Source organism: Cynocephalus volans, chromosome 15 (assembly GCF_027409185.1).
Source record: "Cynocephalus volans isolate mCynVol1 chromosome 15, mCynVol1.pri, whole genome shotgun sequence".
In the NCBI taxonomy this organism is placed as follows: domain Eukaryota; kingdom Metazoa; phylum Chordata; class Mammalia; order Dermoptera; family Cynocephalidae; genus Cynocephalus; species Cynocephalus volans.
This window is the reverse complement of record NC_084474.1, coordinates 46,434,251-46,450,355: the sequence shown is the minus strand read 5'-3', so window position 1 is coordinate 46,450,355 and position 16,105 is coordinate 46,434,251. Positions and strand designations below refer to the sequence as shown.

At 34.3% G+C, this 16,105-nt stretch overlaps 1 protein-coding gene and 1 non-coding gene across 2 annotated transcripts in view; both read left to right on the top strand.

The window, feature by feature from the left end:
• Positions 1–16,105, top strand: part of C15H8orf88 (chromosome 15 C8orf88 homolog) — a 32,657-nt gene that overhangs the window by 4,218 nt on the left and 12,334 nt on the right. Inside the window, exons 2-3 of the mRNA XM_063079083.1 lie at positions 1,972–2,045; positions 8,606–8,681. Of these exons, the coding sequence (XP_062935153.1) occupies positions 1,972–2,045; positions 8,606–8,681 (150 nt within the window). The remainder of the gene's footprint in view (positions 1–1,971; positions 2,046–8,605; positions 8,682–16,105) is intronic.
• LOC134364256 (small nucleolar RNA U13) lies at positions 3,472–3,576 on the top strand. The gene has a single exon (XR_010021814.1). It is a non-coding gene; the product is annotated as a small nucleolar RNA U13 (small nucleolar RNA).

Below are 16,105 nucleotides of genomic sequence, written 5' to 3'. Positions count from 1 at the left end.
TCCGTAAGGATAAGTTCTTAGCTGTTGTTAGCTGATCCATCAAGTCGTGAACTGAAGGCACAGCCGGGTGCAAAGCAGGAACTACTTTGTTCAGTTCCCGATAGTCTACAGTCATCCTCCAGGTACCATCAGGTTTTTTCACCAGCCATATCAGGGCGTTAGACAGGCTATGTGCAGAACGAATTATGCCTACCTTTTCTAACTCCAGTATAGTGGCACCTATCTCTGCATGTCCTCCTGGCAGGCGATACCGCTTCACATTGACCACACATCTTGGCTTGGACATAAGCAGTGAATCGGGTCATTGTGGATTGCCTACTGGTTGCCCACCTTGTCCTATTGGCTGTTCATGCTTTAGTTTCTGATGCACAACAAGTCATGCCAGGGGATGCACAGTCTCCCCCCACTCGCCATTGGGTTTGTCATTGTCCCGTGTCAAAAGCGGCAGTGACCTGTTGCTGTACTTCAGCCTCCAGAACAAGTGCCCACACTTCCAACAAGTCTGCTTTCTGCTGCAAATCTCGAAGCTACACTGCTTCATGGAGTGCCTGGTCCATGTTGACTCATAATACAGTGAACAACAGCCAGACCCCTGTCAACAGGGAAGCCGCCACTGGGTACCACATACTTGAGGATAGCCACATTTCCTCCCCCTCCTGAGGGGCTAGTGGCTCCTTTACCTGCCCCTGGAATCCTGATGACAACTATGTCAGTTGTCGGGCTCGATGACAGATCCCTCTACCCCGTCCCGAGCAAGTTGTGTGAATCAGGTAATTCAAAGAAAAACCAAGTAGCCACCCGCAAAATGGACGTGCTTTTTTCCAACGCAAGCTTTGCCACCAGTGGTTCAGAGCAGTTGCCTTTTGTACAGAAAGTACACAATAGTGGCAACGAGCCAAGGAGTACATGGGCGCACATGCACACTAACACTGCTCTTACATAACTTGTTTACAACGGACATGCTGACTCATACTCAGCCAGATATGGGGTGAGAGGGCCTGACTAACTCCATTTTCCTCACAGACACAGAGTGGACAGGTAGCTCTGATCTCTCATTTAATTAGAATCCTCTTAATATTCAGGCAGCGGAGTAGGTGTTTATTAGGCAGAAAAGTTTAGTAAATCAGAAATTAATTTTGGCCTTTTTTTCTTCTTGAATAAGCATTATTTGTCTTTTTAAAAATTTATTTATTTTTATTGAAACATAGTTTATTGTACATATCTGTGGGTACAGAGTTGAATATCAATACCTGTGTGCAGTATGTGATGCTGAAATCAGGATAATTAGTATATTCAACATTATACAATGTAATTGTTTTTCGTGGCCCTTTACCAATTCTTCCCTTACCCCTCCTGGTCCTCCCCCCTCATTTCTCTCCTCTGGTAACTTCAGTTCTGTTCTCTCCTTTCAAAAGTTCAATGTATTATTGTGATTGCTGTATCTTTTTTTCTTTTATTTATTTATTTGCTTATTTTTTAGCTCCCACTTATGAGTGAGGACATGCGGTATTTCTCTTTCTGTGAATTTTGGCCTTTCTTAATATACTTTCATACTCTGGACAACTCCAGTCCCCAAAGGAATAATCTTTATTTCCAAGACTCAAATTGAATTACTTCCTCTAGTGGTACCCTAGAATCTACTGTGCTCTCCTCCAGTACCTTCTCTAAATCTCTCATATAACCTGCTGTTTATCAAATTGTATTATAATCAGTATTTATAAGCTTATTTTTTAAAGTAGACTCTGAACTCTTGTATCTCTGAACTCTTTTCATGCTTGCATACCTATTCACTAACACAGTGACAGACATTACATAGGGTTGAATAAATGTTTATTGAATAAATTAACTATCAGAAAACTCTTCAAAACAGTGCCAAGAATATCCAGGACATTTTAGCTCTTTGGGTGAGGTTATATCGTTTATTAAAGTCATGGATATTTAAGATAATTTTCTTTTTTTCTCTCCTAACAGAAGCAGTGTTTCCTTTCAACTTTCGAAATGAATATCCTTGCAACACTCAGTGCTTACAAAGTGGAGTTAGCAGAGTAAGTCTTAGAAATTATAATAAAGTGTAGCATTATACACTGGAAAGTAACATTTATTAGATAGCTGTTGTATGCTAGATACAATGCTGAGTGCTTTATATACTTTCTAAAGAGTTATGTTTCAAGCATATATTACAAAGAATATTACACCCATGTATTTGTCACCAAGCACTTTAAATACTAATTATTTTGTTATATTTGTTTTTAAAAATTTTAAAGAAAAAAACTAAGAGATATCGTTAAAAACTTCTTATATATCCCTTCATCATCCCATTTCCTTCCTAATCTTCCCAGAGATAATTATCCTCGATTTGTTATTTTTTCAATAAATGTATTTGTACTTTTGCTACAATAAATAGAGTTGTTTTAACTGTTTTACAATTTTATGTAAACAATATTGTACCCATTATGTTTTTACCATTTTTTCTTTCACATTGTTTATATTTTTTAAAATAGATTTTTTTTCACTAAAATAGTCACAAAGTTTACAATATAAAATATACAAAATGGCATTTAGTGAAAAGTTTTCCTGCAATCTCTATTCTTCAGTCACCTATGTCCTCTGACTAGAAGTAACCATTGTGCCAATTTCTTATCCAAATACTTCCAGAAATAGATCACGTATGTACAAGCATAATTATATTTATAAATGGAATATGAGGCAACTTTACAATGAATAAAGCAGTTGTGTGTGTGTTGATACAGGATAATCTTTACATATATGTGAATATATCACATTTTTTGTTCCATTTTCTGTTGATGGGCACTTGTTTCTATTTTATATAAATGCTACAATGACTACCCATCTAAATGTTTCAATTTATATATGTTTGAGAAGTTCTTTGTGGTAGAAAACAAGTCGAATTGCTTTGTTAAAAGTACTCTTACTTCTCACTTTATTAGATACTGCAAAATAACTCTCCAAAGTGATTTATGTGAGCAGTGCATGAGTTCTGATTTTTTCACATACTTACCTTGTTATTGTGAGACTTAAACATTCTTTTTCATTGTCCAGTGGGTGAGAAATCATATCTTTTGGTTGGCTTTAATTTTTAATTCTCTGTTACTTGTGAAATGGAGCATCTTTTCATGTGTCGTGTGACCATTTGGATTTCCTCTTTTGTGAATAGCTGATTCATATCATTTGGCCATTTTTCTTGGGTTGTCTTCTTCTTGATTTATATGCCTTTAAAATACATCCTTTTTATTGTTCTTAAACACAGAAAATATTTTCTTTCCCAGGAATATGGTCTGTGAGAGTCATTTTATTTTTTTGTTATGTTTTTCTTCAGAAGTTTTAAATATTGATGTAGTTGTATTGTCCATGTTTTTCCTTGTGATTTCACCTTTCACTTCTCTTTATGATTTTACTTTTTGTTTAAGAAGTTCAAAAGACTTAGAAGTCTTTTCCTAAGATCAAAAGATGATACTTTTCTGGTTCATAAGTGTTATGATTGGGTTTTCATACTATTGCATGAGATATGCCTCCTTCTAAACCTTGTTATGACATTGGCGTATTACCCATTTAGTGTGGGGGAAAAAAAAGATATTTTGTACATATTTTTCAAAAACCTTTAAAGTTTGCTTTCATATTTAGGTGTGTAGTTTATCTGAAATTGATTTTTTGTATGATATAAAATAGGAATATAATTTTTTTATATAGACAAATAATTGTAAAGCATAATTCATTGAATAATTAATCATTTCCACACTGATTTTAATGTGATATTTATTATATAATAAGTTTTTATATAGATAGGGTCGGTTTCTGGACTCTTTATTCTGTTTTTATTGATCTCGTGTACTTTTATATCAATTCTATGATATCTTAATTATTCTTGCTTTAGAATGAGTTTTCTATAAGTCACTGAAATGATTCCATCATATTCTACTTCCCTAATTAATATAACAATAATGTTCATAACTCTTTTTTGAACTATTGGCCTTCTTTTAGAGACTTTATATGTAAAAAGGACTGTTTAATATTGCAAATTTTATAGAGAAAAATCAAATTATGCAGTTAAATTTACTTCTAAACTTACAATTTTGTTGCTGCTTCAATTATACTGCAAAAGATGCTAGAATCCATGTCAAAGATGCCATATGATAGATAATGAAGGAAACTTTTTACTAACTTCATATATTTTAAAAACGAACTTTATTGAGGTATAGTTTACTTATAAATGAACCTCTTTGTTCAATTAGTTTTGGAACACATATTTGCCCCATGTAACTAATCTCACAATGAAGATTTTCGTCTTCCTATCAATCCCTTTGTAATCATTCATCACTCCCTCTTCTACTAACCACTAACCCTCCTTCCTGCCCCACACATCCACTGATCTGCTTTCTTTGTTGATTTATTTTGACTGTTCTAGAATTTTATATAAATGAAATCATGCAGTTGGGCAGTTGTAAATAAACACACAGTTGGGCCCTCCATATCCATGGATTCTGTGTTTGTGGATTCAACCAAGCCCACATCGAAAATATTTGAAAAAAAAAATGTGTCTGTACTGAACACATGCAGACTTTTTAAAATGTTACCATCACACTTTGTAGTCTACTACAGCTTTATAGTAAGTCTTGAAATCAGGTAGTGAAAGGTCACTAACTTTGTTCTTTTTAAAATTTGTGTTGGTTATTCTAGGTCCTTTGAATTTTCATATAAATTTTAAATAAGTTTGTCAATTTCTATGAAAAAAGCCTACTGTAATTTTGATTGAGTCTATATTAATTTAAGAAGAATCGACATCTTAACAATATTGCCTTATTATCTATGAACAAGGCATGTCTCTCTATGCTTTGTATTTTCCAGCATATGGGTCTTGAACATCTTTTGTCAAATTTGTGTTTCATATATTTTCATACTATTATAAATGGTATTTTTTTGCAAATTTCAAATTCTACATGTTGGTTGCTAAGATACAAAAATCCAATTGATTTTTGTGTACTGACCTTGTTAAACACCCTTCTTAGATCTAGTAGGTTTTTTGTAGAGTCGTCTCTCCCATTCTTGTGTTATTATGATGATAATTTTACTTTTGCTTGTATTATAAACACGTAATACGTTGCTACTATTTTTGCTTTCATCTATCTTCTAAATTTTTAAAAAATAAAAGAATGAATTTGATTTTACCTTCATTTATTCTATTTCCAGCACTCTTAATTGATTTGTATAAATCCACATTTCTATCAGGTATTATCTTCCTTCTGCATGAACAAATTCCTTTACTTTTTATTACTTACCTTATAACAAAGTAATTGAAAACTTTGGTTTAAAACAATAGCATATTATTATCTTTTATGGTTCCATGGGATTACTGGGTTCAGACGGGCCATTTCTCACTTTAGTTGAATCATGTGATTGCAGGCAGATAGCATCTTGGACAGGAATCATTTAAAGGCTTGACTGGGCTGGATGTCCAAAATGGCTCACTTACATGGCTGACAGTTGATACTGGCTGTTGGCTTGGAACTCAGCTGGTGCTATGGAATGGAGCAAGCACCTACAAATGGCCTTTGCAAGTGGCTTGGGCTTCTTTCGGCACTCCATCTGGGTTCCAAGACTAATGGTCCAAGAGATGAGAGGTGGAAGCTGCCAGTCTCTGAAGGCCCGGGCCTAGAAACTGATGCTGGTGCTTCTGTCATGTTAAATTGGTGGGAGTAGTCACAAAGCTTGCCTAGATCCAAAAGGAAATATAGATACAATTTACCTCTTGATGGGAGGAGTATCAGGAATTTGTGCCCATCTTGATCTGTGTGAGAGTCATTTGGATTTCCTTTCATCTGTGTTACGTCATGTCCTTTGCAAATTGTTCTTTTTTATAGCCTTTTAAAATATGTATCCTGGAAGCTCTTTTATATGAAATTAACTCTTTTTACAATTTTTTTTCCTATTTATATTTGTCTTTTGATATTATTTATAAAACTTACACTTTAAATTTTTATTCCAGGAATGGAGGTTGATATGCATTTTTCTCTTCTTATTCTAAGTTTCCTGATCTCAGTGGTATACATTTGTTTAAGATGAGTGACAAGGGGTAGGAACATTGTTGCTATAGAATATAAAAAGCCTAAATAGAATATCTAGGCATGAATACTGGAAATTGTACCATCTGTTGTAAAGAGCATTTGACTTGAAATTTTTAAAAAACTCTGGTGTTTATCTTACTTTACTCAAGCCTGTTTAACTTTCTCCATTTCCTGAACTAGCCATATTATCCCATGCTCCCCAACACAAGGTTGTTCTTTTATTCCATAAACATTCATTTGTTGCTAGTCAGCCAGTTTAATTCCTAGTAATCCTTCAGGTGTCAGTGTAAGCATCACCTCCCGTATAAAGCCTTTTCTGACATTTCTAAGTCAAGTTTTCTACCATTATTCAGTTCATCTTACACTTTCTGTATATCTTTATTATAGAACCTCAAATTTTATTATGTTTTGGCATTTTATTTTTCTGTCTACCTTTTAGTTTGAGAATCTCCAAGAACAGATGCTGGAATGTCATGTTTATTTTCGTATTTAGGGTTCAATGCACATGTCATGTCATAGGTACTCTGTGTTAAATGAATTGGTTTAATGCTGCCCATTTGGCACCTTTGCAAAAATTAGAAGAGAAGCAAAAGATTACAGAAAAATGCAAGTTTTATTAGAATAGGATACTTTGCTGCCATTTGCTAGAAAACCTACATCTGTGCTGTGAATGGTGCCCCTTTAGATGCACAGTCTTCTATACATGGTAACCCTGAGTTTTGAAAACTAGTTCAACTGTTTCTTATCTATGTACTTTTGGGTTGATCACTAAACTCCTCTGGTCCTGACTTTCCTTGCCTATAACATGGTGATCATAATACTTGCCTTATTTCCTTATTTTGTGATAATTAATTGAGATAATATATAGATAATCACTTTATACTCATTTTAGTAGGTACTTTTTTTTACATGTTAAAAGATTTGAAATAATCAGTATTTTCAGTTTTTAATATGTGGAGACTTGGCAAAGTATAATTTTAACTTTGATTTTAGGTCTTGCTTGTAAGTAGGTGTTACAAAGTTAGTGAAGTGTGCATCTACTAAAATTTTCAGATATAAAAAATAAATTTTTTCATTCTTAGAATGCTATATTATAGTTAACTAAATCTAACATAAAGGAAGAACTTTGGAGAACCACAATCTTTGGCATTTTCTTTCCTTTTTTTTTTTTTTTTGTTTCTACTTTAAAAAAAAAAAAACCCTCTGCTAAAAATTGATTTTTTTCTGATGACTTATTCTGATATCTCAGTAGTACAGAATTATCTCTTTAGTCTTTATTGTGTTATAGAGTTAGATAATTAGTCCTTCTGCCTTTAGGCAGTGTCACCATGGTAGCATTTGCAGAAAGTTAAGGAATGGCTTACAAACTTGCCAGTACAGTGACTGGTGGGGCAGAGATGTCCATTTTTCAAGATAGAGGTCTCCAAAGAAACCTACCTTAGTGAATTACCATGGTACAGGGATTGTTTGCAAACTGATTTTTGTCAGCACAAGAGGAGATAATCTCTTAGGGGTAGATCATATTGACTAGTTTGTGAAACTGATTTATAAAATCAGAAAACCAATTATTTTATAATGAGAAATCTTGCTGTCCTGTGCCCTGAGATTCTCTTATTGATACAACTGGTGTGTTGTCTGCTTCTAGGAAGATTTATGGGAACCTAAATTGTAATCAGAATATTTCTTGGGGGCCGGCCTGTGGCTCACTCGGGAGAGTGTGGTGCTGATAACACCAAGGCCACGGGTTCGGATCCCACATAGGGATGGCCGGTTGCTCACTGGGTGAGCGTGGTGCTGACAACACCAAGTCAAGGGTTAAGATCCCCTTACCGGTCATCTTTTTAAAAAAAAAAAAAAAAAAAAAAAATTTCTTGGTGTCATGGAATCAGAAGAAAAGGAATTAGTTAAAAAGTTGATTTTAAAAATGTCATCAGATTAGTTTAGCTGATCTCACAATAAAGATGGTCCTGTAAGTGGGAAATTTCTGGGCTAAAGCGTCCCTCTCCTCAGATTATTGAGCTCTGACAATGGTTCTGATTTTCTTTGCGTCATTGGATGACCCAATTTTTTCTTATTTCCCCTATTTCCAAGGTGTTAGGTGAAACAGTTCATATAATAACAAACTAATTTTAGAGTCTACTTCATGAGATCAAAAAGTAAATATTCTAGTATTATTGCAGATTTTTATGAATAAAAATGCATTGTTTTCATCAATTAAAAATATTTTTAAATGACATTGGAAGTATTTGTCTTTAGGACCGTATAATTCATCTTCAGTTTTATGTTCTCTTTCAAAATAGTTATAATCATGGTAAAAATCATTATAGACATATGTGAATATATGTTGAAAGATGTTTTTGTTGCTCATTTTTAATGAGCAGACTTAAAATGGTTGCTTATCCTCTAGCCCCAGATATGCCTTGACTAGTATTTTGGTTATTAGGAAAATATTTTTGAATAGTGCAAAAGGTTATATACAATTTTTAAACCTCAGTTAAAAGGCATATTTTCTTCTTATTCAACAGTGTAAGACGAATGGAATGCAAACCTTTTCTCAAGGTCTTAATGAACAACAGCAACATCAGTCTCCAGTTAAAAAAGGTACAATGTTACCATAATTCCGGAATTTTATCACAGAATGTCTTGACATTCATATAAAGTTAATATTAGTTTGTTGCTTAGCTACAAATCTATGTACATAAGACATTTTGTTATATTCTTTTAGGTTTATTTCTGTTTATATTAGTCAGGCTGTTGGTTTCACTGCTTTAAAGAGATTAGATAGCTTAAACAAGATGGAAGTTTACTCCCATATTTTCTATATCATGTAAAATTCTGAGCTGCTATGGGTTCTGTTCTGAAGTTGCTACTGCCCAATGTTCTCTGTCTTACTGTTGTGCCATCCCCTACACATGGCTTCCATCTCATGGCCCAAGATAACTACTATCATGTTCCCTAACTAGCCATCAGTAAGGAGGAAAGGGGGAAGAAACTTGCCCTTAAAGTATGACCCAGAAGTTGAGTATGTTACTTCTACTTACATCCCATTGCCAGACTTAGTCATGTTTTACCTAGTGACATAGCAGAGTGGGAAATGTAGTCTTTGGCTGTGCAGTCGGCTAATTCTATTACTGAAACAGAAGGAAAGAACTACTCATGGGGGAGACTCAGTAGTCTCTCCCACACTAGCTACTTTTTAAAATAAAATAAAAATGATTTTTTAAATTTAGTTTCCAAATTTTTGTGAATCAATATATGTATGTAGTTTAAAAGTTAAAGTGTGAAAATAGTTCATTAGCTTTTTCTTCTAGTATTTACATCCATATTTCTAAATAAAATATTTAAATTGTTGTTTCTAACTTTCTCAAGTTTCAATATTATATGTCCTGTCTTGGTAAATGAGAACTTCAATCTTCCACATTAATCTTCTCATTTCTTTACCCTTCCATCTCCCCTCCCTATCACATAGTTATTTCAAAAGTTTCTATTAAAATGTTACTTTATGTTATTATGATTGTGTGAATACAGCTACTTACTCAAGAGGGGCATATCTCCTTTTTCATGCAATCCTTTATTTTTTCTGGAGTTAATGTTTACCTTGTTTTTCTATGTTACTGTTGTTAACTTTTTTCCTCAAATGCTCCAACAAGTCTGTCACACTCATCTATAATATTTATGTTCAATTATAACAGTTCTTTTTTTCCATAGAGGAGATTTTTCTTTTACAATCACCATTATCCTATTCCAATATGGGCTAGTTGTTCTTCAGTACTGTTGCACAACTGTTTTCCTGCAATGGACCTTTACTGTTATCCTGGTACTGTTCACAATTCTTTGGTTTCTTTTTTTTTTTTTTTCCTTCCTTTTTAAAAAAATATTTGAAGTAAAATCAAAATTTTAACCATTTAAATATATAGAATTCAGTGGCTTTTAGTACATTCAGTGTTGTGCAACCATTACTACTGTCTAATTTCAGAACATTTTTGTAACCCTGAAAAGAAGCCTCATAGCCATTAAACAGTTATTCCCTACTTTCTCTTTTGCCTCGGCACTGGCAAACACTAATCGACTTCTGTCTCTATGGATTTACCTACTGTGAACATCTCCTATAAATGAAATTATAAAATATGTGGCCTTTTATGTTTGGCTTCTTTCACTTCTATAAAGTTTTCAAGGTTTATCCATGTTGTAGCATGTATCAATACTTTATTACTTTTTATGACCAAATGGTATTTCATTGTGTGGATTATGCCACATTTTGTTTATTCCTTTCTCGGTTGATTAGTATTTGGGTTTTCACTTTTTGGCTATTATGAATAATGTTGCTGTGGACATTTATGTACAAATTTTTGTTTGAACACCTGTTTTCATTTATCTCTGGTATATACCTAGGAGTGGACTTGCTGGATCATATGGTAATTCTATGTTTAAATTTTGAGAAACTGCCAAACTGTTTTCCACAGTGACTATACCATTTTACTTTCCCAGTAGCAATGTACTGGGGTTCCTATTTCTCAATGTTATTATCTTTTAAAAAAATTATTAATAACCATCCTAGTGGGTGGGAAGTGCTATCTCATTGTGGTTTTGATTTGCATTTCTCTAATGACTGATGATATTGAGTGTTTTTCATGTACTTGTTGACCATGAATATTTCTTCTTTGGAGAAATGGTCTATTCAAGTCTTTGACAATATTTTAATTAGGTTGTCTTTTTGTTATTGAGTTGTAAGAGTTCTGGATACTAGACTCTTGCCTGTTATCTATTCTCTCTCTCTCCCTCCATCCCTTCTCCACCATCTCTCTTCGCCCTGCCATCCCTCTCCACCACCAATCTTTCTATATATAATCTGGATACTAGGCCCTTATCACATATATTATTTGCAAATGTTTTTTCCTGTGCTGGAGATTGTCTTTTCAATTCTCTTGATAGTTTTCCTTTACTGCACAACATTTTTAATTTTGGTGAAATCTGATTTACCTATTTTTTCTTTTGTTGCTTGTGTTTTTGTGTCATATTTAAGAACCAAATCTAATGTCGTGAAGATATACCCCTGTTTGCTTTTGCATACGAGTTTTAGCTCTTACTATTATAGTTTTAGCTCTTACATTTAGGTATTTGATACATTTTGAGTTAATTTTTATGTATGATGTGAGATAGAAATTCAACTTCATTCATTTTCATGTGGATATCCACTTTTTCCATTGAATGGTCCTGGCAGTTTTGTTGAAAAGCAGTGACCATAGGTGTATGTTTTTATTCCTTGACTCTCAATTTTATTCCTTTGTTGTACATGTATATGATATGCCAGTTCTACACTGTTTTGATTACTGTAGCTTTTAGTAAGTTTTAAATTGGGAAGTGTAAGTCTTCTAACTTTGCTCTTTTTCAGGATTATTATGGCTATTTGGGTTCCTTGTAATTCCATGTGATTTTTATAATTAGTTTTTCCCTTTCTGCAAAAGAGGCCATCAGAATTTTGTTAGGAATTGCATTGGATCTATAGATCACTTTGAGGGAATGTTCCCATCTTAATATTATATCTTCCAAGCCATGAACATAGAATATCTTTCCATTTATATAGGTATCATTTAACTTGCTTTAGCAATGTTTTACAGCTTTTAGTATACAAGTTTTACACTTCTTGGTTAAAGTTATTACTAAATATTGTATTCTTTTCGGTGCAGTTGTAAATGGATCTTTTTGGGGGGGGGAATGTTCATTGATTGTGTATAAAATAAGCTTATTTTATGAGGGGACATTACTGTGAATTTGTGGAAATAAAAAGGATTATAAGAGAATATTATGAACAGTTAGTTGTATGCCAACAATTTCGATAACCTGGTTGAAATAGAAAAGCTATTAGAAACACAGAATTTACCAAAACTGAATCAAGAAGAAGTAGAAAATCTGAACAAACCTATAGCAAGTAAAATGATTGAATCAATAACCAAAAACCTCTTAAAACTCATAGAAGAAAACAGGGGAAACACTCCAGGATTTAGGACTTGGCAATGACTTTATGAATAGCACTCCAAAAGCACAGGCAACAAAAGAAAAAATAAACAAATGAGATTATATCAAACTAAAAAGCTTCTTCACAGCAAAGGAAACAATCAACAGTATGAAGAGACATCCTGTGGAATGGGAGAAAATATTTGCAAACTACACACCCGACAAGGGATTAATATCCAGAATATGCAAAGAGCTCGGACAACTTTACAGTAAAAAAACAAATAATACAATTAAAAAATCAGCCAAGTAGCTGAATAGACATTTCTTAAGGGAAGGCATACAAATGGCCAACAGGTATATGAAAAAATGCTCAACATCGCTAATCATCAGGGAAATGCAAATCAAAACCACTTTTAGATATCACCTCACTCCAATCAGACTGGCTATTATAAAAAAGACAGAGAATATCAAATGCCAGTGAGGATGTGGGGAGAAGAACCTTCCTGCACTGTTGGTGGAACTGTAAATTAGTACAGCCATTATGGAGAACTGTATGGAGGTTCCTCAAACAACCACAGATAGAACTTCCGTACGATCCAGCAGTTCCACTCCTGGGGATATATCCAGAGAATTGGAAGACATCAGGTTGAAGGGATACCTGCACTTCCATGTTTATTGCAGCTCTATTTACAATAGCTAGGTGATGGAACCAACCTAAATGTCCATCGATGGATGACTGGGTAAGGAAATAGTAGTAAATATACATGATGGAATACTACTCAGCCATAAAAAAAGAATGAAATTCTACCATTTGCAGCAATGTAGATGAGCCTGGAGAAAATTATTCTAAGTGAAACAACCCACATACAGAAAGAGAAATACCACATGTTCTTACTCATAACTGGGAGTCGAATCCATAAATAAACAAATGAACAATAAAGAGAGACAGAGAGAAAGAAAGAAACAACAATCACAGTATACACTGAATTTTTAGAAAACTAGAGGTGGAAAAGGGGAGGGGAGGGGGAGAAGGAGAGGGGCTAATGAGGAATTTGTCAATGGACACAAAGAATGATTGCATGTTGTTATTGATGAATATGCTAACTATACTGATCTAACCACTGGGGGAAAAAAAAAAAAGAAAGAAAAGTCCAGGAGTAGATGGCATGATTGGTGAATTCTACTAAACATTTAAAGATGAATTAACATGAATTTTTCTCAAACTCTTCCCAAAGAGTTGAAGAGGAGGGAACACTTCCCAACTATCCTGTGAGGCCAGTATTTCTACAGCCAATATTTTTTGAATATATATACAAAAATCTTCAACAAAATATTAGCAAACCATATTCATCAACACAGTAAAAAGATTATACACCATGACTAAGTGGGGTTAATCTCAGGAGTGCACAGGTGGATCAACACATGAAAATCAATAATAATATATTACATTAACAGAATGCAGAGGGAAAAACTCACAATCATCTCAATTTATGCAGAAAAAGCATTTGAAAAAGCATTTGACAAAATTCAGCATCTTTACTGATAAGAACTCTTAGTAAGCAGGAATAGAAGGGAACTTCCTCAACATGCTACATATATATGAAAATCCCACAGCTACTATCATACTCCCTGGTGAAAGGCTGTAAGCTTTTCCCCTAATACCAAGAACAAGAAAGATGCCCTCATTCACCATTTTTGCTCAACATCATACAGAAAGTTCTAGCCAGAGCAATTAGGCAAGAATAAAAGGCATTCAAATTGGGAAGGATAAAGTAAAATTATCTCTCTTCGCAGATGATACAATCCTATGTGTATAGAAAATCCAAAGGAATCTATACCAATTATTAGAGGTAATAAATGAATTCAGCAAAGTTGTAGGATACAAGATCATTGTCATTTATGATTTTAGTAGTTTGAGTCTTCTTTCTTTTTTTCTTAGTCAAACTAAGCAAAGATTTATCACTTTTTATCTTTTTAAATAACCAACTTTTGGTCTTGTTGATTCTCTGTATCATTTTTCTATTCTCTACATTATTTCCAGTCTAATATTTATTATTTCTTTCATTCTTCTAGCTTGATTTAATTTTCTCTTCTTTTTCTAGTTCCTTAATGTGTAACATTAGATATTTATTTGAGATATTTCTTCTTTTTTAATGTAGGCATTTTGTAGCTATAAAGTTTCCTGTTAGAACTGTTTTTGCTGCATTTTATAAGTTTTGATATGTTGTTCCTTTGCTTTCATTTGTGTCAAGTAGTTTCTAAGTCCCCTGTTGTTTATTGTTTGATGCATTGGTTTTTCCATGTTTTAATTTCCACATATTTGTGAATTTTCCTTTTTACTTCTGTTTTCATTCCATTTTGGTTATAGATGATACTTTGTATGATTTCAAATTTTAAATTAATTGAGACTGTTTTGTAGCCTAACATATTATCTCATCTTGGAGAATGTTCCATATGCACTTTGGAAGAATGTATATTCTGCTGTTGTTGGGTGGAGTGTTCTATATATGTCTGTTAGATCTAGGTGGCTTATCATGTTGTTTATGTCTCTATTAACTTGTTGATCTTCTGTCTAGTTTTTTGTTCATTACTGAGAATTGAATATTGAAGTCTCTGATTATTATTGTTAAAATGTCTTTTTCTGCCCTAAATTCTGTCAGTTTTTCTTTCTGTTGTTAGGTACATATATGTTTGTATTTGTTATATCTTCTTGACAAATTAACCTTTTATCCTTGTATATTGTCTCATAATTTTTGTGTTAAAGTGTAATTTTGTCTGACATTAGTATACTCAGCCCAGCTCTCTTTTGGTTACTGTTTGCATAAAATATCTTTTACGCTTTTCACTTTCAACTTATTTCTGTTATTGGATCGAAAATGACAAATGTGATGCCCCAAGTCAACAGTGCTGGAACAGGCCCGTGCCACGGGACCTCCACCCCAAGCCAGTCCCCTCCACTGAGAGAGGCCTGAGAGCCACTGGGCCCACACTCCCTGAGTCAGCCATGCCAGAACAGGCAGGAGCCACAGGACCTCTAATCTAGGCCAGTACCCACCACCTAGAGAGGCCTGAGAGCCACTGGGCCCACGTGCTCCATGTCAGCCATGCCAGAACAGGCAGGCACTTTGGGACCCCCAGCCCAGGCCAGTGCCTGCCACCCTGGGAGGCCTGGGAGCCACTGGGCTCAAACACTCTGAGTCAGCCATGCCAGAACAGGCAGGTGCCACAGGACTCCCAGCCCAGGCTAGTCCCTTATACCCAGAATTGGCAGTCCCTCCAGGATCCAGGCCAGACATCAGGGTGGAACAAGTGGACCATCATACCCCCTGCCACAATGACAAACACTAAAGGAAGGATACCAGAAATATGAAAAATCAAGAAAGTACATCACCACCAAAGGAAAATAATAACTCTCAAGCTATAGATCCTAAAGAACAGGAAGTTCTTGAAATCACTGACAAAAAATTTAGAACAACAATTCTAAGGGAACTAAATGAGATACAAGAAAACTCAGATAACAGAATGAAAAGAGAAAAAATTTACAGGGCTTGAAAGAAGAAGTGTATAAAAGAATCAATGCCCTGAAAAAGAATGTAGCAGAACTTATAGAGCTGAAGGATTCATTCAGTAAAATAAAAAACACAACAGAGTCTAACCAGCAGGCTAGAACAAGCAGAAGAGAGAATTTCTGACCTCGAACACAGGGTGTTTGAACTAACACAGGTGGACCAGAAAAAAGAAAAAGAATTTAAAAAATTGAAGAAAACCTAACAGAACAGACAACCTTAAGTGCTCAAATATTCAAATCATGGGTATTCCAGAAGGGGAGGAAAAAGGAAAGGGAATTGAAAACACATTCAATGAAATAATAGAGAAAACTTCCCAGGTATAGAGAACATCACAGATTGAATTAGGAGACCCAAAGATCCCCAAACATCTTCAACCCAAAAAGGTCTGCCCCAAGACATGTCATAGTCAAACCGGCAAAACTCAAAGACAAAGAGAGAATCTTAAACCTGCAAGAGAGAAGTGGCAAGTCACCTATACAAGAGCCCCAATCAGAATAACAT